The following is a 25,161-nucleotide window of genomic DNA, read 5'->3' on the forward strand; positions in this document are numbered from 1 at the left end:
TTTTTTTCATCCTTTGCAGAGCCCCTGAATTACAGAACCATGTCTACTCCTCACTAAATGGACCCATTTCAAAGGAAATAACATTTGGTCTAGTTTTATAGCTCATCAACTTTACAAAAAGAGCTTACACACCTTTTGTCTCGTAAGCTCATTTACTTACACCATCACCTGCTATGAAAGAGGAACGTTAAGTGGTATTCTGGCCTTTCTCTAATAAGGAGGATAACTCAGAAAGCAGACCCAAAGTGCGAGTCTCTTCAACTTGGAAAGTAACTATGAATTGCCTTGAGCAATTTCAATAAAGCATTGCTTCAATCTCACTAATTTGCTTATAGATACATACTTATAATTGTTGAAAACTAAAAATAAAACCCAAACACACCAATATTGAATAGATATAGCATTTTGATATACATTCCAAACTTTCTTCTACTTTTTATGACCCATTTATAAATTACTACCAACCCAGACTGCCAGTGCTTGTTATCCATTGATATGTCATAGCTTCCGTTCTACTCTTTTCATTCACTGCTGCTGCTATTTTTAACCATAAAGATCAAAGAAAGCTACCTATACAATATAAAGTCATGTCTGCCTCAAATTTGACACTCCTGGAAAAGGTCCATATTACAGCAGGGCTCTGTGAATTTTCAGATTATAGCAGAGCACTTGTTACAGGGTCCTTCCTCTGCCATAGAGCTGTACTCCCGAATTTAAAACTTTATTTTTTAAAAACATATATCTAGCTTCATTATTCTGAAAAATAACCTTATAAGATAGAATTATTACAAATTGATGTAGGGTCTGTTTCTGTAATTGTAAACAATAGTAACAGTCTGTGTTAATCTGTGCTCTAACAAACTAAAGCAGCAGAAATGTAGCACTTTACCAAACAAATCATTGTTAGTTTTTAATGAGTTTTCATGGGACAGACCCACTTTATCAGATCAATCTCATTTCCAATACAGACTTACATTTATAAGAACAGAGAACCAAAAAAAAAAAAAATTGTAATAAAAACTGACAAATCAAATGGGATTTAAGGGAGAAGGGGATGTTGTCGTTCCTGAGATAATTACCAGCATCAAAGGAAGGGAAGCAATCGTTGTAATGCATGAGGTAATTCATGTCTCTGTTCACAGCACATGTTAATGTGTCCAATTTGAATATGAAATCCAGCTCACAAATTTCTCTCTCTAATCTGTTTTTACATTCTTTATGCTCTAGGACACAAAATTCTCAGGTCTATAACAGAATGTCCTTGAGGGCCACAACACTACCACTCTCTACAGGAAACCCACTGACTGCTACACTTACCTACATGCCTCCAGCTTCCATCCAGCTCACACCACACGATCCAGTATTTATAGTCAAGCCCTTACATACAATCACATCTGCTCTGATCCTTCTGACAGAGACCGAAAACTACAATATCTGTACCGAGCATTTATAAACTGAATTATCCACCAGGAGAAGTAAGAAAAAAAAAACCCACAAATTGACAGGGCCAGACGAATATCCAGAAACCAGCTACTTCAAGATAGGCCCAAGAAGATCAATAACAGAACAGCACTTGTCACCACTAATAGCCTCCATCTCAAACCCCTACAGTGCATCATTAAAAAACTAAACCGACCCTGAATCAGGATGCTACACTCCAGAAAGCCCTAGGTGACAGGCCTGTCCTTTCCTATAGACAACCTCCTAACCTGAGAAAGATTCTCACCAGCAATCACAGGCTGCAACACAGTAATACTAATCCTGGAACTTCTCCTTGCAACAAACCCCACTGCCAACTTTGTCCACATATGTATTCTGGGGATACCACCACTGGGCCTAACCACGTTAGTTACAAGATCAAAGGAACATTCTCGTGCACTTCCAGCAACATTATATATTGGCCATTATGTGCCAACAATGCCCTGCCACTATGTACATTGGACAGACTGGGCAAAACCTTCACCAAAGACTAAATGGACACAGAGCAGACATCAAAAAACTCAATACACATAAGCTGGCCAGTGGACACTTCAATGGAGTGGGCCATTCTGTTAAAGACCTGAGATTCTGTGACCTAGAGCATAAAGAATTTAAAAACAGATTAGAGCGAGAAATTTATGAGTTGGAGTTCATATTCTAATTCAATACATTAACATGTGATATGAACAGACAACCAATTACCTCACACATTATAAGGACTGCTTCCCTTCCTTTGATGCTTGTAATTATTATCGCAGGAAGGACAATTAACACCCCTCGTCCCCCTCCTTCAATCCTATTTGATTTGTCAGTTATTATTCCAATTTTTTTTTTTTTGGTTTTCTTTGGTCCTCAGTACTTACAAATGTCAGTCTGTATTGGAAATGAGATTGATCTGAAGAAGTGGGTCTGTCGCATAAAAGCTCACCACCAAATATATCATTTTGTTAGTCTTTAAAGTGCCACATTTCTGATGCTTTGTAAACAATAGGTCACAGGTTTTAACCGGACTACTTATTTCAATGCACTGATCACTGAGAAACCTCAAGATGATAATTTTAGTAACATCATTGTTAATAGTATTGTTCACTGCTAATCATTTGATCACAAAGTTCTAGCTAATCTGCTTGACCCACAGTATCACACCTACCCAGCTGCCTCAGAGGCCAGATAATGCTTTCCTCTTGAAATCAATGGCAAAACTCCCTAGATCTTCCATGGTGCAAGACCGGACTTCAAAACCTCAGCTATCCCTTACTCAGCTGCCAGACCTCCAGCTTCCCCGCTGACAACTTCTTGTATGCAGTTTACGAATTACCAACCCAAAAATCTCTGGCATAATGAAAACCGAGTCTAAGCAACAGCAAATAAATTGAATATGGCACCTAAAACCAAACATGACTACTGCATTGACTGAATTACTCATTTTACTCATTATAAACTTCCACGTTTTATGTTAATGGAAGTTAGCATAGTATTTTTGATCTGCCATATACCAGTGTACCACAGAAGTCAGTCCAGCAAACACTCCCAGCACTTATTCAAAACTTCTCACGTGTTGTTTTAAGAGGAGATAATACTGAGCACAGACGCTAAAAAACAAAAGCTGTACAAGTATTGTATTTTAGGACTGCAAATAAATCTGTTTCATTTGGGAAGCCATTAAAAACAACACATTTCTTACCATAAAATGTAGCTGGTGAAAGATACGAGATACACAAAAATGAAGTCTCTCTATTCCCAGAAAAGGCACACCAGAAGTGTCAGCAGTTCAAGTCTTCCTACACAATTATCTGCTTCAACTGCTTTCATAGGATTATAATCAAGGGCAAAGAGGATAGCTTATTATCTATGGTCTCTGCTGAAACTACCCTCAAGAGTACAGATGTGTAACAAGGTGTTTTTACAATGTGGGTCTTTCCCGTTAGGAAACATATTAAGGCTAATAGTTCATTTGACACGTCAAATGGACTTCAAATTAGATATTTCTAATTTGTAACTTTGAGACAGTTATCCAGAACCCTCACTGACAATCCATTACACCATACTGTCCTGTTGGACAACAGTTGCACCCATTAAATACTTTTTTGGCTGGGGATGGAAACAGGTGAAGGGGGAAAATTATTAATACAATTCACCTGCTGAGATAATTTTAGATTTAAAAGCTTTCCAGAGGAGAAGGAAGAATTTTGACTGCAGTAAAACTCCGCTGCCTGCTCCCCTTCAGGCCCTACAGTCATTTCTGCTAGCGTACACTAGACAGTGAATTATTTTGCCTGGTTTTAGCATACGCTGGATATATCTTGCAATGTAGAAATATTGATTTGCTGCATCAATTCCTTGTGCTGTCTCCTACCCCACTGCAAATGCACTGAGAAACAGTCAAGAGGGGCAAATACATATTGGCACCTTCCACAGGAGTTAGCACTTGTCCTCCATTCAAAAAGGAGAGAACTATAACTTTTAGCATCTTGCAAATAACAAGAATATTTGAACATTTGGAATAAAAAGCAGCATTGATACAAATATTTCTGTGTTTCAGGGATGATAAAACTTTCCCAGCATGCCTGTAACCATTACAGATGTTAGGTTCTAAGCTGTAATTCTCCAGGCACGTTCTCATACATACCTTCACAGACACGACTGTGCCGCCCTCAATCCTCCAATGCTTTGAATAAAATCCACCACTCCCATCTCTATTACTACTTCTTTTTCCTCAAAGGAACAAAGGAATCTCTGTTCCTATTACCTTCTGCCAAACAAACCAAAATGAGGGAGTGTAAACCTAACTGTTACACCTTGGCCTGCGAGCTGTACCAAGAACCATATACCTCAGGTGCTGGGCTGTGTTCTAATCAGCTCATGGCCCCAGCCTACACTTTCATAGAATCTTAGAACACTAGAACTGGAAGGAACCTCAAGAGGTCATTGAGTCCAGCTCTCTGCCCTCTCAGCAGGACCAAGCACCATCTAGACCATCCCAGTAGGTATCTATCTAACCTGCTCTCAAAAATCTCCAGTGATGGAGATTCCACAACCGCCCAGGACACTTTGACCATTACTGCTACAGGCTTGCCTGTATAGACAAGAGAGATGCAAATCCCTATGTGCATCTTCTTCCCTAAGTGCATTACAAAGAAGTAACCAGCTTTCAGAGTCAGTTTGAAGATGGCAATTTTAGGATAAATTTTGATTGAGGGCATTTTTTCTGCATTGCTTACATGATTGATAATGTTATACGCTGCTACAGGGACACTATCATAATACCACATTTTCTGCGCTATTCTCCTTTGCTTGAGCTTTTATTATTGTTTAAGAATGGTGACGGTGATCACTCATTGATGAGTATGATTATCTTCCATCGGAGCTGTGGATCCTGAGGTGGCTGATAAGGCCTATCCTTGAACCACAAGTTCTATTACATGTTTTAAGAATACAGAAGAAGACACCAGAAAGGCAGCTATGCCAAGCATTACTGGATATCCCCTGTTCTGAGCATTACCCAATATTGTCTACTTGAAGTAGAAGGGCACTCTGGGCTAACTTCCAGTGCTATTTTTTGAGAACTGCTAGATGTTGGTGATCTTTTGTGCATGAAAGAGAATTTAAGTACTTGTCCATTCTTGCTTCTTACATGGTTTGAGCTACTCAGTATCCTCAAAACCTATGGAGGCACTAGGTATCTTCAAAGATCAGACTCATATTATTGCAGTGCCCCCAAAACACACTGCATGCTATCCAAGCAGAAAGGAAGACAGTCCCAGCTTACAATCAAATGTTCTATTTGCAGCACTACAATAGTCACTTCCACAAGAATAGTGAAATCACAAACCTTGGTTTCAAATAAGGAACATTAGGAATAGAACGAATGAAAGTGAACACTACAGATCAGTGGTTCTCAACCCTGGGATCTGGAGCTACCGGCGGGAAAAGGGGGGAGCGCAAGCTGGGCCACCATTTGCTTGAGCCTGGGACAGAAAGCCAAAGTCCTGATGCATGGTGTGAAAGCCTGGAGTGGAGATCCAGCACCTAGGGCTGAAGCTGATGCCTAAGCAACTCAGTTTTGCAGGGCCTCACATACCATGGGTCTCAGTCAGAGCCCAATTACCCTGGCTTATACATGCAGAAAAACAGTTGTGGCAGAGGTGGGCCATGGCGTTTTATAGTATGTTGGTGGCAGCTTTAAAGAGAAACCTTCTAACTAGCAGCACCTCTGATTTTTCAAATTGTTCAGTAGAAACACTTACAATTTTTAAAGCATTAAAACTCACCTTTACAGTTTACTTGTAACTATTTCATTATATCCAAAAGACCTACTGTCCCGTGAAACACTTTGTATGTCTGAATCTTAACATTCTGTTAACATACAAGGAGATCTGTGGAAGAAATTTTCCCGATAAAATATTAAATGTGACTTGCGAACGCTGTTCTAAAGACTCTTGTGCCTTTCTGCTCATGTAATTATTTATTTCGATTTAATAAACATATTACACAATATACTTGCAAACAGAATTTGAAATCAACTCAACTCATCTCAACTCTCAGCTAAATAAAACTTAACTTTTTTCATGAGCTTCCTAATCAGCACCATATCTTCCAGCTGTCCCGTTCCCCCAGCCCCACCTCCCGCACACACTCCCCTAATATTGCCCAGTCTTATTTGACTTGAGCTTTGGCATCTGAACAATGGGCATTTTCTCACTGTAATCAAAAACCTGCAGCTGGCCATGCCAGCTGACTGGGACTCAGTGCACTTGAGTTGCAGGGCTAGTTAACTGTGATGTACACACTTTGGCTTGGACTGAAGCCAGGACAATAGGACCCTGGAAAGGGGAAGGATCCAGAGTTTGGGCTGCCTCACTGGAACATCTATACTGTAATGAACCAATCTAGAAGACAGAGCTCCCTGAACCAGAGTCCGATGGCACAGACCAGGTCTGAGTAGCAGCAGACACCTTTTACAGTCTTTTCACTAACTCTTCCTGCAGCACATACAAATAGAAAAGATGGGGAGAGTCAATAAGTCTGATTGAAATTCACATGACCTTTAGGGAGGAAGTGCAGCTGCCTCACCCACCTTCTGGAAATGGTTTTCAAATCAAAGATAGTGTCAGTCAAGGCAGCACTCTCCACTGGCAGTGACTGAACAGCTGATTCAGGAACACCTGATTGGGAGCAAGTACTGCAAGCTGCTGATCAAGCTATCCTCACAAAGGACACCCACCTATCAATAACAGCAACGAAGGGTCCTGTGGCACCTTACAGACTAACAGAAAAGTTCTGAGCATGAGCTTTCATGAGCACAGACTCACTTCATCAGATGCTGGTCTTGGAAATCTGCAGGCCAGGTATAAATAAGCCAGAGCAAGGGTGGGGATAACAAGGTTAGCTCAGTCAGCAAGGGTGAGGCTTACTACCAGCAGTTGATCTGGAGGTGTGAACACCAAGGGAGGGGAAGCTGCTTTTGTATTTAGCCAGCCATTCGCAGTCTTTGTTTAAGCCAGAGCTGAGGGCATCGAATTTGCAGATGAATTGTAGCTCAGAAATTTCTCTTTGGAGTCTGGTCCTGAAGTTTCTTTGCTGTAGGATAGCTACTTTTAAGTCTGCTACTGTGTGGCCTGGGAGATTGAAGTGCTCTCCTACGGGTTTTTGTATATTGCCATTTCTGATGTCTGATTTGTGTGTGTTTATTCTTTTACGTAGAGACTGTCCAGTTTGTCTGAGGTATATAGCAGAGGGGCATTGCTGGCACATGATGGCATAAATTATATTGGTAGATGTGCACCTGAATGAATCCACGATGGTGTGGCCGATCTGGTTAGGTCCTGTAATGGTGTTGCTGGTGTAGATATGTGGGCAGAGCTGGCAACGAGGTTTGTTGCATGGATGGGTCCCTGAGTTAGAGTGACTGTGGTCCGGTGTATAGTTGCTGGTTAGGATTTGCTTCAGCTTGGCAGGCTGTCTGTCGGCAAGGACTGGTCGGCCTCCCAAGGCCTGTGAAAGTGGGGGATCATTGTCCAGGATGGGTTGTAAATCCCTGATGATGCGCTGTAGAGGTTTTAGCTGAGGACTGTAGGTGATGGCTAGTGGTGTTCTGTTGGTTTCTCTCTTGGGTTTGTCCTGTAGTAAGGGGCTTCGTGGCACATGTCTGGCTCTGTTGATCTGTTTTTCCACTTCCTCAGGTGGGTATTGCAGTTTCAAGAATTCCACGTATCAATAGAGTTCTATCTCAGATCCACATCTGCATTCTGAGTCACATGGTCACCTGAAGCATCTAGGTATTTTAGAGCTGTTTTGCCATAAACTTCTCTATAATATTCAACAGAAGTACATGATTCCGTACTGGACAACAGTTAGCCATACTGAGAGTGTTGACTGCTGACTTCTGTAGCTAATGTGACTTCTTCATGGGTTTGTCTTCACTAAGAATTAGCTGTAGAGTAATCTTGTGTAATCATGTTAACTAGCATGGCATTAAACATGACTTTAGAATGGATACAGATAGGGACAAGTTATGTTTAACATTTCATCAGTTGGCAGTGATTAAACTTATAGTTCTAGTAGAGTTTCATCACAGCCAGTTAACATGTTAAACAAAACTTGTCCCTGTCTACACTAACTGCAAAGTCACAGTGGGTGGGATTCCTCAAACCCACGTTCGAATTTTTTAACAAAAACAAGGCCTAAATAAAAATGGCATCCTGCTTTCCCAAGGGAGGAGTTAATCTCCACTCAGAATGACTTAGTACTTTTCCACTGGCTATTACCAGACTGGAAGAACATAGAGATTCAGTAGACAAGTTGTGACATGAAATATTCCCAGCACTCTGTTAGTGAGCATTACTGGCCTACTCAATCCATTAACATTTTATCACCTTTAGCTATAACTCTACAGCTACCAAGCAAGCAGCTAAATCTACTCAATTTTGTCCACAAAATAATCAGAAATTCTCATGATTGTAGGGACTCTAATCAGCCACTGAGTTCAATCAGCCAAAACCAATCCACCGGCAGACTCTGTACATGCTATAATAGAGACAAACTCTCCTTAAACTATGGCATAACAACTCAAAAATTCTTTGCAAGACATCAATTTTGGCCAAGACTTTCATGACAAATGCTGTCTTCCCTTTCACTTCATTTGTTGCAGGTCATCTGTAAACTACAGGAAGGGCAAAGCTCTTCAAGCAGGCACAAAGGGAACATCAACAGGATACAGAGAAACTGCCTTTTAGGTATGGTGTTTATCTCTTCAAAATAGTGAAGTTTGGTCTTCTCTCTTTTTTCCTAATGAACTTTGTGGGATGGGGAGTCTCACATGTACAACATGCATACATATGAACTTATCGAAAGAACAAGGTGAAAACAGGACACTTCATGCTTTCCTTAGATGTTGATGATAATTAAAAAAATACAAGCAAACAATTTTAAACTAGCTAACCAGTATGCCCCCCCGCCCTCCCTCCTTCAACTGCTCTGTCCTCAACCTTGTGATGTCATAATTCCATTAGCTCTTTTGTTACTGCAGAGTTTTCCAGGGTAGGCAAGATATAAATATATGTAATGAACCAAACAAACAATCTCTTTTCCTAACCACTTTGGAAGGGCTTCATACATTCATGAACGTTACTACGTCTATGCTGAAGGCAGATATCTGTAACAACCCCTCACTCACCAGGGTCCATATTTGTAATTAATTACTGTAGCATTTTTACTTTAATTTTCGTAAACTTCCATCTAAAATGAAATAAGCAAAAAGAAGTTTTACCACTGTCAGTTTCCCTGTTTCATGTCTGTTCTTTGCCACTGCTAAATTTGTAAAAAAGAAAACGTAAAATTACAAAATGGACAGTGGAAATGGAGTAGGTGGTGTGATTAACTTCCACGCCTGTCAGTACCACTGCTCAGAACTTTCCTAAACGGCAGCAGAGTGAAGTCAATTTATTCCTTGTCAATTGCATGTTGCTTACAGGGTCCTGAACAGCAACAACTTGCACTTTGCTCCAGCTTGTCAAAGTCAGGAGCAGCAGAACCCCAGAACTGCCTGCAAACTTTGGTAAGAGAACACTTTTTTGCTTTACTCTTCATTCCATTTAAAAAATTCTTTTTACAACCTTACAAGCTAAACATATTTTTCTAAACTAATGTTTTAGATTCTGTAGAACCTCATGACACTCTCCTGGGATTGCCACTTGTTTGCCACAACTGAGTAGATTTTCAAACCCTGTTTACTACACTTTTTTTTCCTTCAGAATTACCGACTTCAAATGAAAGTGTAACACATACTATAGACATGTTAGCTCCCTTTCCTGTAGGACAAATAACAACCATACTATGTGTTTGATGAATAAGGTCCCTTGTAGAACCCTGCACATCCACACAACTTGTATCATGGATATAACGTGGATATATGTAGAGCTGCAGGGCTCTACTGACAATAAGCAAGGACTAGCAGGACCATGACCCCTGCGTGGCAGCTGCCTGACTGTACATGGCTGGGGAGGTGATGGCAGACTGCCATTGGACAGGACCAGCTACCGGATATAGAGGCCAAGTTAGCTGGACTCCCCTCTCTCTCCCGCCAGCATGTTTCTGGCTCACTTGGCCACTGTCACCAGCAGCTGGCCCTGGGGAGGCCTGCTTTCATGACCTCAATAGCTAGGCTCCTGAAGGCAACTATAGTGCTGCAGTCAGTGTCCCGGAGTAACCAGTTGTAGTTGTAAGAGAAATGCTTCCATCCTGCTCCCCTCACAGGCCTGGCTGCCAACAGAGTGGCCATACGTGCTAGGGGACAGGGTGTAGTGGGAGAAGGCTACAGTCCCTCACCCCTGGTAACTCTAAATTGGGGCAGGGAGAGTGCGTGAGCCTTGGGCTGGGTGTCACTGGGCAGTGGAGACACCTAGGTTGGTCAGGTACCCTTCTCTTTACACTGTGCCCCTCCCACCAAACATGGGGAGGCAGGAGTCATTGATGATAAGAAGGATGAATATGAATGTTACCCTACACTAAGATTTCACGTTCATACCGGGAAGTTAAATTAAAAAGATTAGGCTTTATGCATCATTTCTGAACATTATCTATTGCATACAAGGCACTATGTTTTGGTTTATGTCCCACAGCAAGAAGCTGGTTTGCAGAGGAACTGAATCCCCGGGTGGTTCATGGACAGTAGGTGATAAGATGCTGGGTAGAGGAACTGGAGCACAGTCTGTCATATAAACAACGTAGATAAAAATAATTGTACTGAATTATTTCCAGCACAATCTTACATCTAACATAGTGAAACACTGACTGTAGTGAAAAGAATTCAGTACACTGAATACTTAGAAATACAACTCTCATGAGCCAAATGGTGTCTAGTCTTTGCTCCCAGCCACCAAAGACCTCTGAATCTAAAAGCATGTCTGAGATGTTGTATTCACACTCCACACCAGCTGCTGTAGTCCATGCCATGCTTCAAAGCTCAGCATGAACCTTAAAAAGCTATAACATACTGGGTCCACGTTACAGTCTATGGGCTTGTCTACGCTTGCCTCCAACTTCGAAGGCGGCATGGTACTCAGGGCGACGGGCGATTATGAATGAAGTACTGCAGTGAATATGCAGCACTTCAATAGGCTAATTTTCCCCCAGGGGAACTTCAGAGAGTCAGAGTTGACACTTCGAAGTTGCAGCGGGGGAAAATTAGCCTAATGAAGTGCTGCGTATTCACCGCTGCACTTCACTCAGTCTCCCGTCGCCCTGATTACCATGCCCCCTGAGAAGTTGGGGGCAAGCGTAGACCCAGCCTGTATCTGGTAAATGTCCTTGAAGATCCTGCGTCAACTGAAGAGAAAGGTATGGTAGCACAGAATGGGAGACACCTGGAAGATACCAACCACGAGAAGTGATGGTCCAGTAGTTAAGGTACTAACCTGGGACTTAAGAGATTCAACTTTAATTGCCAGTTCTGCCAGAAACTGTATGATATTGGGCAAGTCACTTAGGTCAACATCCCCAATATACTCAGGAAGTTCAGTGCCTAAATACCTTTGAGGATCTGGAGCTTCCTCCCGCTGTGCCTTAATTCCTCATTTGTAATTTGCGGATAATAGCACTATGTACCTTCTAGTGATGTTGTGAGAATAAATAATAAAAAGGTTAGGAATAGAAAGACAATGGTAAGACAGAATATGTATATTCTGATGCAGACGTCCAATGTTTACAAGAACCCAGTCATATCATAAGAAGTTCCTCTGTTCAGAGTTGGTAGGATACAAAATATTCCTAAACAAATGGGTTTAGGTGTAAAATTTTCTATGTCTCCTTTGGATGACTAAATACATACCGGTATTTGTTATTGCCCATCAGCTTTACTGACAAACACTAAAACATTAATAAGAATATTTTCCCTTTTGTTTTATTCTATAAAGAGAGATTCCCCCTGAACCAGGTAATATGTATTATAATCCCTTCAAATACAGGATTAAAATTTGAATGAATTGCCAGGATAGACGTCTGAAAATAAACAGACCTTTTAAAATCTTGACAGTATATTTTTTCACTTTAATTCTAATACTATATTATCAATTTCCTTCAAATTTAGGTCCCAAATCCTGCAAGCTGTTCATGAGATTGAAGTCACTGGTTTCTGCACAGCCTCAGGGGACAAACTGCATGACTGGGTCGTTAGTGAAAGAAGAATCTCCTTCACCCTGCTAACCTTCAAAACAGAGAAACCTCTGACGTTTGCATTTTAGTACTGGCAGGTAGGAAGAAAGAGGTCTGAAAAAAATCAGCCCTAACTGATGGAACCAGGGCTCCATTAGTTAAGGTTGTAAAGATTTTTGATATCTCCATGTTTTGCACCACACTTAGCACAGCAGACACAACTAATGCTCTTTGAGCACCTATGGTTTTATCAGACTTGTGCCAATGGAATGGAATAATGCATCAATGAAAATATATGTACACTGGAACAGTGACGGAAAGAACTCGGGTGTTTCTGAGTCACGCAGTACGCATGTACTTCACTCCAACTTCTACAATGGATACCGCTTATTGATTTGAATCCAGTCTCGGGTAGTGAAACTAACTACTATAGTATGTCTGTAAGCTACCACCAATGTTCCCTCTAATTTTTTCCATCCATGGGTGGAATAAATTTTGTTGTGTGTCCAAGGCATGTGCAAATTTGCACCACCAATAAAAACACATGCTGGCAGCTGCGGGCACTCTACTGATCCACAGGACGGTATCTGAATCTCTCCTGGATGGTGCCCACCTGCACAGTTTACGAGAAACACTGGCTATCACTGACATTTTCAATTGTCATATTGACTGTGAAGAACAGGTCTGAGTCAATGTTTAGCACACGTGTGGCTCATATATGCTACATTTCCCAAAGATGATACCATCAGTGAAGTTCAATCAGTTTTAGCAACCTTAGAAAATTCTGAGGTTATTTCTCTGGTACAAACAGTGGTTTTGAATTGAATCAAGCAGTCAGATATGACAACCAAACTTAGTACTATTTTTCTGCTCCAGTTACAAAATTACTGACAATATAAATACACATCAACTGTTGTTTACACCTGCAAACACTATTTCTATTTGTCAAAATTCAACCTGTTTACCCTCGCTTTACTGCTTGCTGCTGGTATACCACTTCCACTATATATCAACAATGTGCTAAGTAATAAACTTGAGGCAATGATCTGACCGCAAAAAAAACAAACAAACAAAAAGTAGATCAGTGCTTTAATACTCAAACAGAACTGATCAAATCAATTAAAAACAAAAACAAAAACAAAGAGTGGTACAAGGGTGCTTCTCCTAAAGATATAGCCTGCTGGAAATGATTTAGGGCCGAAGGTCTGACAAATGCAAGTCAGCCAGGTTTATTATAATGCTTTTGGGTAAGTATGTTCATTAAATTAAGACCTCCACTAAGGAGCCTAAGGTACATAACAATGGTCTTGAAAATATGGTCAACTTATGCATTTTCTAATAGCAGAATTACAAGCAGGGAAACCTCTTTGTGCACATTTGTTTTTTATAAATATCATGCTCACCTTCTCTACAGAGTCTCATCGCTTCTCGATTTTTCCCATACTCCTTTAAACTTTCTTCTAATGCTGTTCCTTTAAAAAAAAAATTACCCATCTATTAGGCATCATTTGACACAGGGCTTACAAAGCAGTGGTAATACACTCACCTATCAGCATACCTGACAAAACGTGGGATCCTACGCTGACAAAGAGGGGAGATGACACATACAGGACTTGCACATACACCATTCCCCACCATAAGAGCCAACACAGATATAAGGTATGGGCAACCACTGATCTACCCAGGATCCAAGAGCTCACACAGTTCACCTATGAAAGATGATGCCCCACCTGAAGCTAGCCCAGACAGCCTCCTCCTTCACAGTATGGGGGGCATGGGGAAAGAAGAGGAGGCCCCTAGGAGTTATATACACATCTGCAACTGGTGCACTGGGGATTACATGGGCCCAATGCTATGTTTCTTTCACACACCCACTAGTGCTCCCCAGATCCCAGGAATGGGGGAGGGGGAGGGGGAGTCTCCCGTCCGGGCTCCACCGGCGTACCCAGGATCCCGGAATGTTGCAGGAAATACACACTCGACCCTGCCTCTAGGGTTAGCACAGATTCGCCCAGCAGCGTACCCAGGATCCCCGCGAGGGGGATCCCCAGCACCGGTGCCCCAGGGACGCCGGAGGTAGCGTGCCCAGGGCTCTGCCGGAGCGGTGCCGGCCGAGGGTGGCCCCTTTGCCCCGGCGCTCCCGATCCCCCCAGGGATGTGGGGGGGCGCTCTGCTCACCGTCGTTTCCGTGAAGTTTAGCAGCATCGACCCAGTGGCTCCAGGGCTGCCCCAGCATCGCCTCCGGGCTGGGCAGGGACCTGCGCTCCCCGACGGTCGCCATTGCCGCTGTGGTGGCGGAGGGGCCGGGACCGGGACCGGGGCCGGCGCCGCTCTCTTCTCCTTCTCCTCCTCCGTGCCGGGGCCGCCGCCGCCGCTGCCTGGCCGCCGCCGCCGCTCTGCGCTGTTCCCCTCTGACGTCACCCGCGGCCCGCGCCGACATTCTTTCCGCTGCTACAATGTAACGAGAAAAGTCATCAGGCTCTTAAGGTGGCGCCATCGTTAAGGAGGCGCGAAGATGTTACCAGCTCACAGCTAGGACAGCGGGGCTGCTGCCGGTGGAAGCCTCTTCCCTGGGTGCGGGTCCCCATTAGGTCTCAGAGCCTAGAGTCTCACCTCCGCAGCTGCCAGGCTGAGGCCAGAAGGGTAAGAACCGGGGCACTACTCCAGAATCTCACCTCACTGCCGGGGGCACATATGCAGGTGGTGCAGGATGTTCCCTTTGCCCCAGGTGCCTTACAACGGTAGCAATACACGCAGCCGCTCCCCTCCCCCAGCCCCACCATTCCCAACCGAGGCGCTGCTTTGCCAAAGGGGATGCAGGCGGAGACCCTGCCCCAAGAAGCCCCCGCGCTCCCCACCAGCGAGTGCCGAGACGCAGACTCATAACACGCGCGTCTGTGGCTGACGAGATGACAGAGAAACGTCTTCATGAGCGACACCTGTCTCGCCTTATTCATAACCGCAGCCCAGCTCTCCCCGCGCACGAACCGCGAGCCGATGAACGCGGCTCATTCCTGCCCGGCGGCCGGTCCAGACGCCCTCATCAGGCTTCCTTAACCGCGGCGCCTCCCTCCCCACCTTAAAGTCTCACGTCACGCCCCAGAGTGGAGCAGTATAGGAAACAAGCAGGAAACTAACCCCATGTATGTAACTCATCTTCACCCCACCCTGTACGTGCTCCGTCCACCGGGCCGCCCGCCAAGCCTGCCTTAAAAGGTGTCATTTCTATCTACCACACTGGGCGGTGCTGGGCCCAGCGCGGCAGGTTCACGGATGGGACTGTCCTGCTCTCCCAGGCGAGGCTTCTTCACGCCTTTCCATCTGTCAAAACCCACGAATGAAGCCACAAGGGGCCAGTGGCAACAACTTTCCGTGTTCTGGGTTGCTGGGGGTTAAAAGCAGCAGCGATGGGGGCGGACAGTTCTGTGCATTAAAGGAGGAAGGTTTAAAGCGAAAATGATGACTGCAAGCCAAATTATTCTAAAGGACCCTTAACTGTTCAAAGCTCAGATGTCAGCAGCTCCACCAACCCCCTGTGCAATGGAAGGCTGAAATTAAAGTGCAGGGTTCCAGTACACAGGTGTTTTAAAATAATCCTAAAACTAACCACGAATGTTTAAAAATAAATATTTTCATTGGATAGATACCTTTTCACAATTAAAATATTTTCGAACAGGTCAATTTCACATGTTTTTATTCAGTTTTCTTTTCCCATGATCCACGCAGAAATTATTGGTTTTTCACAAAACTGCTGGTGCATGTTTCTCAGTTCACAGATTTTGTAACCAGTGCCCAACATTTTATTTTTAATATCTTTGTTGCCTAAGTTGATATAGGGCATTGAGCAATATTTAATTAAGCTGCGCGATGCTTTGGCAAAAATATTTCTGATATTAGTAACTTTGCATGCTTGAAAGTAACAATTAGGTTTTGCAAAATTAAGCTCTTCTATAAATTGACTTTAAACATTTTTAAAATTGAGGGATTTTTTTTCCAGTTAGCTAAAATATTAAAGTAATGTTACTAATTTAAAATCGTAAGTGCTGGTACTACAAAAACTAAACTGTGTCTACAGTAGCAAGCTTTACAATAGCACAGCTGGACTGATACAACTGAACCAGTGCCTGTATAGCTGCTGTATGCAAACAGGAGACAGCATTTCCATCAATATAATAAAACCACTTCCATAAGTACCAGTAGGTACGTCACAGGGAGATGCATCTCATTGTTCTCATGTGTCTGATCTCAGAGTAAAATTTTTTCACATATCTGTGCGACATACAGTAAATTATACTGAGAAAAATTGTAAAGTAGACACAATCAAATGCTTAGCCCCACTCAGAGTGGATAACAATATTTTTGAAAATGAAAAAAAAAATGGATTTTTTTAGACTTCTTTAAAAATCATCAATAATATACTAAATTTCTCATTTAAAATAACAGTTGCTTATCACACACATGCTACACCTGCTTTTACAGTCTCATAAAAATAAACTAACAGATCTTGTCTCTCCAGCCTAACTACTAGCTCTTGTTTCTTGAAAGTTCTGGGCTTTCAATTTCTGTTTCTCGGCAGACTAATGAGTTTCTGTGGTGGCAGACTTTGCCCAACAGCAGAGTTAGTTAAGCTACTTGTCTAAAGACAGAGAGACAATGGCCGTGTCTACACTAGCCCCAAACTTCTTTCGAAGTTTACGAATGAAGCGCTGAAATACATATTCAGCGCCTCATTAGCACGCGGGCGGCCGCGGCACTTCGAAATTGATGTGCCTCGCAACCGCGCAGCTCGTCCTGACGGGGCTCCTTTTCGAAAGGACCCCGCCTACTTCAAAGTCCCTTAAGGGCGCGTCAATTTCGAAGTGCCGCGGCCGCCCGCATGCTAATGAGGCGCTGAATATGTATTTCTGCACTTCATTAGTAAACTTCAAAATGGCCATTTGCATGGCCATTTCGAAGTCCAGGGCTAGTGTAGACACAGCCAATATATAATAAAAGACGGGAAAGAATAGAAAGACACAGTGGAGGAGACTGGAAAGAAAGAAGGAAGTCATCATTCACCACACACACACTTTTCTATATTCTTTGACACAGACAGCAGGGCTGACAGCTGCCGGGGTCCCAGGGAAAGTGGGAATGGGCCTGGCTCCACACTCTGGAAGGGGCAGAAGGGCAGGGCCTAGGGCATTCAGCCCACCCACTCCCTCACAGACACGCACAGCACTGCTAATAGAGCACTTCAAAGGTGTCCAGGGCTTTCGATGCTGCCACTGCCAAAGTAACAGTGGCAGCACCAGAGCTCCAGGCCCCTTTGAAATGCTGGGCCCAGGGGCAGTTTCCCCCTTTGTTAACACCCCACCCGTCAGCAGGCCTGGCCACGGAAATGCTGTCACAGCTTCTGGTCATAAGAGACAGCCTATCTGGGAACATTTTGAAGAAATTCATTCCCTGGGTGAAAAAGGAAAACACGTCAAGTGTACAAAGTGCAAGATGAAAATGCAGGACCCACCTGCAAAAATGAAACATCATGGCTACATCTACACTAGCACACTACGTCGAAATAGCCTATTTCGATGTAAGAACATCAAAATAGGCTACTTCGACGCGTATCACTTACACATCCTCCAGGGCTGGTGCCATTGACGTTCAACGTCGAAGTAGCGATGGAGAACGTCAAAAGGAGCCACCCTGGAAGGAAATGCGGAGCGTCCACACACACAAGTGCTCCCCGTCAAAATAAGGGGCCAGCAAAGCCCCAAGCCAGTCCCTTAAAGGGCCCCTCCCAGACACACATGGCCTGCACAGCACGAGATCCACAGAGCCGACAACCAGTTGCAGACCCTGTGCACGCAGCATGGATCCCCAGCTGCAGCAGCAGCAGCAGCAGCAGCCAGAAGCCCTGGGCAAAGGGCTGCTGCATGCGGCGACCATAGAGCCCCGCAGGGGCTGGACAGAGCATCTCTCAACCCCTCAGCTGATAGCCACCATGGGGGACCCTGCTATTTCCAAGTAGTGGGACGCGGATCATCTACACACGCCCTACTTCGACATTGAATGTATTCGGATGGGAATAGCGATTTCGACGTCTCACTGCCTAACATCGATTTCAATGTCAAAATAGTACACGGCGCGTGTAGACACGACGTGTGCTATTTCGACGTGCCAGTTACTTCAAAGTAGCCGGCTAGAGTGGACACACCCCATAAGGAAAACTATTGGGAGAAAATGATGGGGACGAAGATGTGGGCATGTCTGCAACACAATGTGGCTCAACTTTGCAATGCATCATTCTTCAATACTCTATGGCTACATCTACATTTCAGCAATCTATCAACAGAAGTCGCTGTCAGAAGAGATTTCCCAACAAAACTTCTGTTGACAAAGTGCAGCCACACACAAAGCCAACTGGGAGAGCACTCCACTCTGTCGACAGAGCAGTCGGACTGCCCAGCCTCTCTCTCAACAAAACAGGCATCCAGAAGCACGGCAGACAGGGCTGCTTATTGTTTTGGATGCCCTGTCTGTCGAGAGAAGCTGCCCCCCACCCTCGGCCCCAACATCTATACAGCTTTTTTTGTAGACAGAATCTGTCAACAGCAACGTTTTGCCTAATGGCTGAGAGGCAGAACGGTGCTGGTAAAAGTGCTGAGTTTTGTCTACAAATTGTCAACAAAACCCATTTTGTGTGTGGACATTCCACCGGTTTTGTCAAAAAAACGGGGGTTTTATCAGCAAAACTTGCTACTGTAACCAGAGCCTATGTCTTTTCGTATAAGTGTGATTTAACAAGTAAATTCCAAGCTGTTTGCTACACTGGATGATGCTAGGGGGAAAAAAGTTTATCTTAGCTAATCCTTATGGCTTGTTTAATTAGCTAACTAGGTTTAGACTCTATCACACAAGTATACAGCACAGAAAGCTGTGGTTAAGAGTCTCCAGTTGCTAGTTGCCACTGTCATTTTCTTATTTTATATTATATAATACGTGCCTCTTATTTTGGAACATTGTGGTCACAGACCAAAATGATACCATAAGACTATTTTCAGCATAACTTAGCTTTCCTAAAAGAACCCTATCCTATACTTGTTTTCTATGGGGATTACTCCAAAATTAAGTGCCGTCTAAGCACAATCAGTCTTCGCTTTTTTGGTAACTTAGAATCAGATCTGTAACAAAATGTCAGTGGGAATGTGGAAGATGATAGCTAGCTGCAGAAGTTTTATGGACACTCTAAATTTAGTATACTAAGGACTTGTCTGCTAGAGTTAATAGAATTTGAAACATTTTTAAAAAAGTATAAGGAAAGCACTCAGCACGCAACTGAGGAGACTGCTATAATTACAAATGTGAAAAGTTTATGTAACATTTAAGATTTAGTTTAATAAAAAAAGAAGTGCACATATTTGTGTGTAAAACTGACACATGTAATGAGTATTATGGGCTATTTCCTAAATTAATAAAAATCAAGCTATATAAAGTATTCCCTCTTAGATGTTGTAAAATGCTGTTCTGTTCCGTACATTAGCACATTTTAGTGATCAGATTTGCACCACTGTTTGAAAAAATAAGGAATATCAGTGGGAAATTTGACTTAAATCAATGATTTTATTTGATTATTTAAGCTTCCTTGATTTAAATCACTTCAGCTTGGTCCCAGTGACTTTAATCTGATTACTTACACTTCACACAGTTAAAGAGGTATGTAAATTTTTGCAGGACTATGAATGTATACTATGGACAAAATTCTTCATCTTTGTTACTTATGACATCTTAGGTCCTAATCTTGCAAATGATTCATGTACATGCTTAACTTTAAATGCGGTGAGTAACTCCACAGAAGCCCTAGAGCGTGAATGGAAACACTTCAGCAAATGCATAATATTCACGTATGTCTTCTTATTGAAAACAATAGGACTACTCAGATGAGGAACGATACACATACATGCTTAAGCATTTCTATGACTGGGATTTTAGATTATTAAATACTAATGAATTTTCAAAATCCAATTTACCAGTCACTACTTATGACCTTTATTTACTGATTGAAGTGAACAATATGTGTGTAAAGTTTGTGGGAAACACCAAGCTCTGAGAAGCTGTAAAGCAAGGACTTTGATAAATTTGAGAACCACTCACAAATCAGCAAAATAAAATATAGACAAGTACAGAGTACTACACTTAGAAAGGAAAAGCCAGACACGAATGCAATATGGATAACAATTGGCCAGGCAGTAGGGCAGAACAAAAGGCTCTGGACATTACAGTGAACCGCAAAATCAAACACAGGTCAACAATATGATGCAGTTGCAACAATAATTGTTCTCTACTTGGCACTAGCACTGCAGAACTGTATCTGGCGTTCGGTTCCACATTGTAAGAAAGATGTGGACAAATTGGGAAAAAAAAATCAGAAGATATGATAACAAACATGATAAAAGGATTTAAAATCTGTCCTATAAAGGAAAGGTTAGAAGAACTGGATGCGGTTAGTCTTGAGAAAAGGTGATTGAGAGGGGATTTGACAACAGCCTGCACATATATTAAGGATTGTTGTAAAGAGGCCAGTGAAGATAAGACAAGAAGTAATGAACTTAATCTGCAGTAAGAAGTATTCAGTTAGATATTACGAAAAACTTTCAAACTGAGGCTAGCATTGTGGATTGACTCCTGAAAGCCAGTAAGAGTTGACTCAAGCAACATGGTGCTTATACTGACACTGCATTAATTACATTGATTATTAAGTTGGCAAAGTGGGGCACCTACGTCAGTGGAAGCCAAATTTAAGCACAGACGGCAGCAGGTTTTTTGTAATAAATAAATAAATTAATTAAAACAAAAAAAGCTTACAACCTGGTTTACTGCCATTTTCTGATATGCCTCCCCTTCTCACCAACTCTTCTTCTAAACCAGTTAAAGGTCCCAGCTTTTGTAATTCTATATGCTGGGACTGGTTAGTTCTCTCTTGGCCTTCTTTATTTGCTGAATAGTGGTTCATAGCATGAAGCACTTAGCAGAGAAGGAAATCACAGTTGAAGGGGGAAGGATCAAAAAACTAATAGCTTAAGAACTCTGGCACCAGATGAAATGTTTAATTTTTACACATTGCTGTAAATGACTTAAGGGAAAATTAAGAGGAAATAGAAATATGAGACCAAATTAGACCTGTGTCTGGCATCGTTCCCCACTCACGTTGTGCTGAATTTGCTGCATTCTCAATTAAGGGAAAAAAAACCCACCACTTAGAATATGTGAGATCTTAGATGTAGTGTTTTCACAGCTGAAAGGACAGTACAGGATGTATGCCAATTCACTTTTGGGCCTCTCATGATCACTGGTTAGTGCTAATCTTGACTATTTTTGTGAGGAGCATCCTGCACACTAGGAAATACAATGACAAATTTCTTGTAGAACAAATAACCAGCAGATGGTTATCTTTGGGCATTATCAGCTTGTACAAAATCTGAACTGATAACTTCTTGCCTGTTATTTGACCACTGCTTTAGTGTGTGCCAAGAGTATTTTAAAAGCGAAGTTACCTGAAAATCCAAATATACCAATATTAGTATTACTATCCTTCATGTCAACATCCACTTGGTAGCTCTCTAGTAGAAAGATTCTTAATATGTCAGACCCTATAACTGATGTCTTAATTGACAGTCACATGCATGGTAACCAAGAGTTTCTTCTTTCGTTTTACACATTTTGGAGGGAAATAAATCCTTTTAGCCAAAAGTAAAAATACTTAGTTCTGAAACAAAATTGCATAAGTAACTAGCCCTTACAATGAGCCAATATGATTAGTAACAGAGAGAAAGCCGAGCTAGTCTACATACTACCAAAACAAAAAAGCAGTAAAGTAGCACTTTAAAGACTAACAACATAATTTATTAGGTGAGCTTTCGTGGGACAGACCCACTTCCAAAAAAGCAGTAAAGTAGCACTTTATAGACTTACAAAATAATTTATTAGGTGAGCTTTCATGGGACAAACAAAAAAGCAGTAAAGTAGCACTTTAAAATCCCACGAAATCTCACCTAATAAATTATTATCAAAACGAAAAAGCAGTCAAGTAGCACTTTAAAGACTAACAAAATAATTTATTAGGTGAGCTTTCACGGGACCGACCCACTTTTTCAGACCATAGCCACTCCAGAACAGACTCAATATTTAAGGCACAAGGTTCTCTGTGCCTTAAATATTGAGTCTGTTCTGGTATGGCTATGGTCTGAAGAAGTGGGTCTGTCCCACGAAAGCTCACCTAATAAATTATTTTGTTAGTCTTTAAAGTGCTACTTGACTGCTTTTTCGTTTTGATAGTATATAGACTAGCACAGCTCCCTCTGTCACTAATAAATTATTGTGTTAGCCTTTAAAGTGCTACTTTACTACATTTTTGTTTTAATGAGCCAATATATTTGCCCATTTATCACTGACTTAAACTGTTACTTAAACATGGTTACTGCTTCAAATCTGTTTGTGCCCATCCACTAAACATGCACCTCTTTTTAATTTATTTTTAACAGATATCTACAAGTTGGTTGTCTTATTTCTTGCTACTGTCGTTTCTTTAAGTCTTGTTATCCCCTCCTGCCCCCACCCCGACCAAAAAAGATTTTGCGAGGTAGGATTCCCCCAATTCAGCATGCTAGGCCTCAGGCTGGCTTTTGCTATACCGTTTGAAACATTTTGCCAACCTGTTATGAATACATCAGTATTCCAGCAGAGGGAGAAGAGTGGCAGCAGAAAGAGCAATTAATCAGTTCAATGGACAAGATTACTGACTGTCAATTCAGAAACTAGGAATAATAAAGTCAGATGAAAAACTGATTTAGGGGACATGTAGATAGAGGGATCATTTTCTTTTTTTGTGGCTTGAGCAGACAAAATATGTCCCATAAGATGAGAAAATTACCTTTCTTGCACATGGATTACTCGTTTTTCTTTCCGTAATCACTCAAGTATCATTGTTTTAAAGTATAAAAATAGTTTGGGAGCCATACTAAAAAGATCTATCAGTAGTTTCAGGGGGAGAAAGAATTTTGACTGCATATACAGAGTTATACAGAGTTTGAAAAACTCACTTGCTGGTGTGAGAAAAAAAACAAGTGTGCACACCAAGGCCAGGGAGCAGAGCAGCCTGAGCAAAAAGGAAAGCCTAGGAGATGAGTTATGCAGAAGCCAATGTTCCTGTAAGAGAAAGGAAGAAGGACCTGAGTATTGCTAATAATTTCTTGGAAGAGGGGGCTTAACTGATGAAACAGAACAGTCTAAGGCCGCTGTTATTTTAGATAGAAGGGGGTGCAAAAAGGGAGCTTGTGGGCAAATGGATGATGTTGTATGGGAAAGAGGTGGATAAGACAGAGAGAGTGGAGGTCTGAGGGGTCAAAGAGAAACCAACTGAGCAGAAATAAAATGCAGAAACAAACAGAGAAAGATAAATCTTTGGAAGAAGTGGAAGAAACGCAAGACAGAAAACATGGGTGAGAAGGTACAAAATGTACAAAAGAAAACCAATAAAAAAGACGCAGAAGAAGAGAAGAAAAAGAAGAGATGTTATACGCCTAAAACAACACAGACGGTGTGGGGCTCAGGCAGGTGGCTCTGGCAGCACAGGTCTCAGGCAGACAGGTGGCTGGCATGGGGCTCAGGCAGTTGGCCAACAGGGGCTGCACCAGGCACCCACAAGGGGCCAAGAAAAACTATTTGTGCTTATTTTTAATTTTAAATAACATTTTATATCACATTCTTGTGTTTATTTTAAATTACAAATAGAATGTTTTATTAAAAAGGGGGTTGGATGATGGTTAAGAAGAGGTGTGGGGCGTAAGGGTTTCTCAAAAAATCAAAAGGGGATGTGATGCTGAAAAGTTTGGGAACCACTGGACTAGATGATCACAATGGTGGGCCTTGGAATCTATTCATTTATTTTCAAAAGGTATTCCAACACTTAAAGCTCTCAGTCACTTTTGAAAATAAGATTTAGGCTCCTAAACCCATTAGGTCCTGTGATGCTGAGAGCAGCAACACCTAAATACATTTACAAATCTGGACCTTTGGCTTTGGGGATGGGAAAACTTCAAAATCTTGAAAATATTCCCAGTGTGGGACAGCAATTTCCCACCCACCTCTACTAAACAGGGGCGACAAAATTTTAAGTAAGTTCCCCGATCGTGCCTTCAGTGTGCATTTGCGTGTTTATAAACGAAAGAAAAAAATAAAAGATCTGACGCCTGGTCCTCCACTGCTCCACACAATGCACTGTAATTACACAAACTTAGAGTCAGTGCAAAATGCAACTATGCTGAGAGGACAACTTTTAGAACCTCTCTGCACTCACTTTGCATTAATATAAATGACTATACAACGTGTACTCCGAATGTACTTCATACTATGCACTACTGGATTCTTCAGTCATCTCTATTTTTAAAATCCTATAGTATGCAAGGAAGAGATGACAAAAAAGGAAAAATCCTCTTTTCTTCTGTTGCCATAAAACTGCTAATATCAAGCATACAGCAGGATACTGTATTAATATTGACGAAGGTGTTCTTCTGGCATAGTCAGTAACCCTGTATGAATTGAATGCTTGTATGCTGTTCATCAAAAGGTGTTTAATCTAATATATATTTGAGAGTGTTTGTGTGTCCACACCTGTTTTTTAAGAACTCCTCCTCAACGGTAAGGGCTAGGACCACCAAATTTGGTATTCAGCTATCACAAGGTCAGGGTTTGGTTGTGCCAGGAGAATGGGATGTGCCTGGAATGGAATTGGTTCTCATAAATCCATGCCAAAAAGAGACAATCATCAAGCAAGCAAAAGAGAGTGCATGGGGGCACCCCCCCACCCAGGACTTCCCCAGCCCTGAGCCTCCCACGTCCGAGGTGCCCTTTGGAGGAGGCTGAAGTCCCCTGCCTAATTTGTACAGGAATATTGCTGGCTGTTCCTCTTTGTCAAGGATCCAGGGGAAAGAGTGCAGTTTGCTGCATTCCTGACTCTGGCTGGGGAGCGTAGGGGGCAGATGGACCCAGACCTGT

General features: G+C 42.2%; 1 protein-coding gene across 7 annotated transcripts in view; it reads right to left on the minus strand.

Moving 5' to 3' along the window:
- The window catches only part of ATXN7 (ataxin 7), a 148,980-nt gene that overhangs the window by 84,750 nt on the left and 39,069 nt on the right, over positions 1–25,161 (minus strand). For 6 of the 7 annotated variants that reach the window (XM_075004944.1, XM_075004949.1, XM_075004943.1 and 3 more), the window contains 2 exons: positions 14,308–14,580; positions 13,533–13,601 (listed from right to left, as the gene is read on the minus strand). In XM_075004944.1, the coding sequence (XP_074861045.1) occupies positions 13,533–13,601; positions 14,308–14,569 (331 nt within the window). In that variant the 5' untranslated portion in view covers positions 14,570–14,580. Of the gene's footprint in view, positions 1–13,532; positions 13,602–14,307; positions 14,581–24,777; positions 24,886–25,161 lie in introns of those variants that run through there. The other variant, XM_075004948.1, reaches the window with a different exon arrangement.

This window comes from Carettochelys insculpta, chromosome 11 (genome assembly GCF_033958435.1).
Source record: "Carettochelys insculpta isolate YL-2023 chromosome 11, ASM3395843v1, whole genome shotgun sequence".
Taxonomy (NCBI): Eukaryota; Metazoa; Chordata; order Testudines; family Carettochelyidae; genus Carettochelys; species Carettochelys insculpta.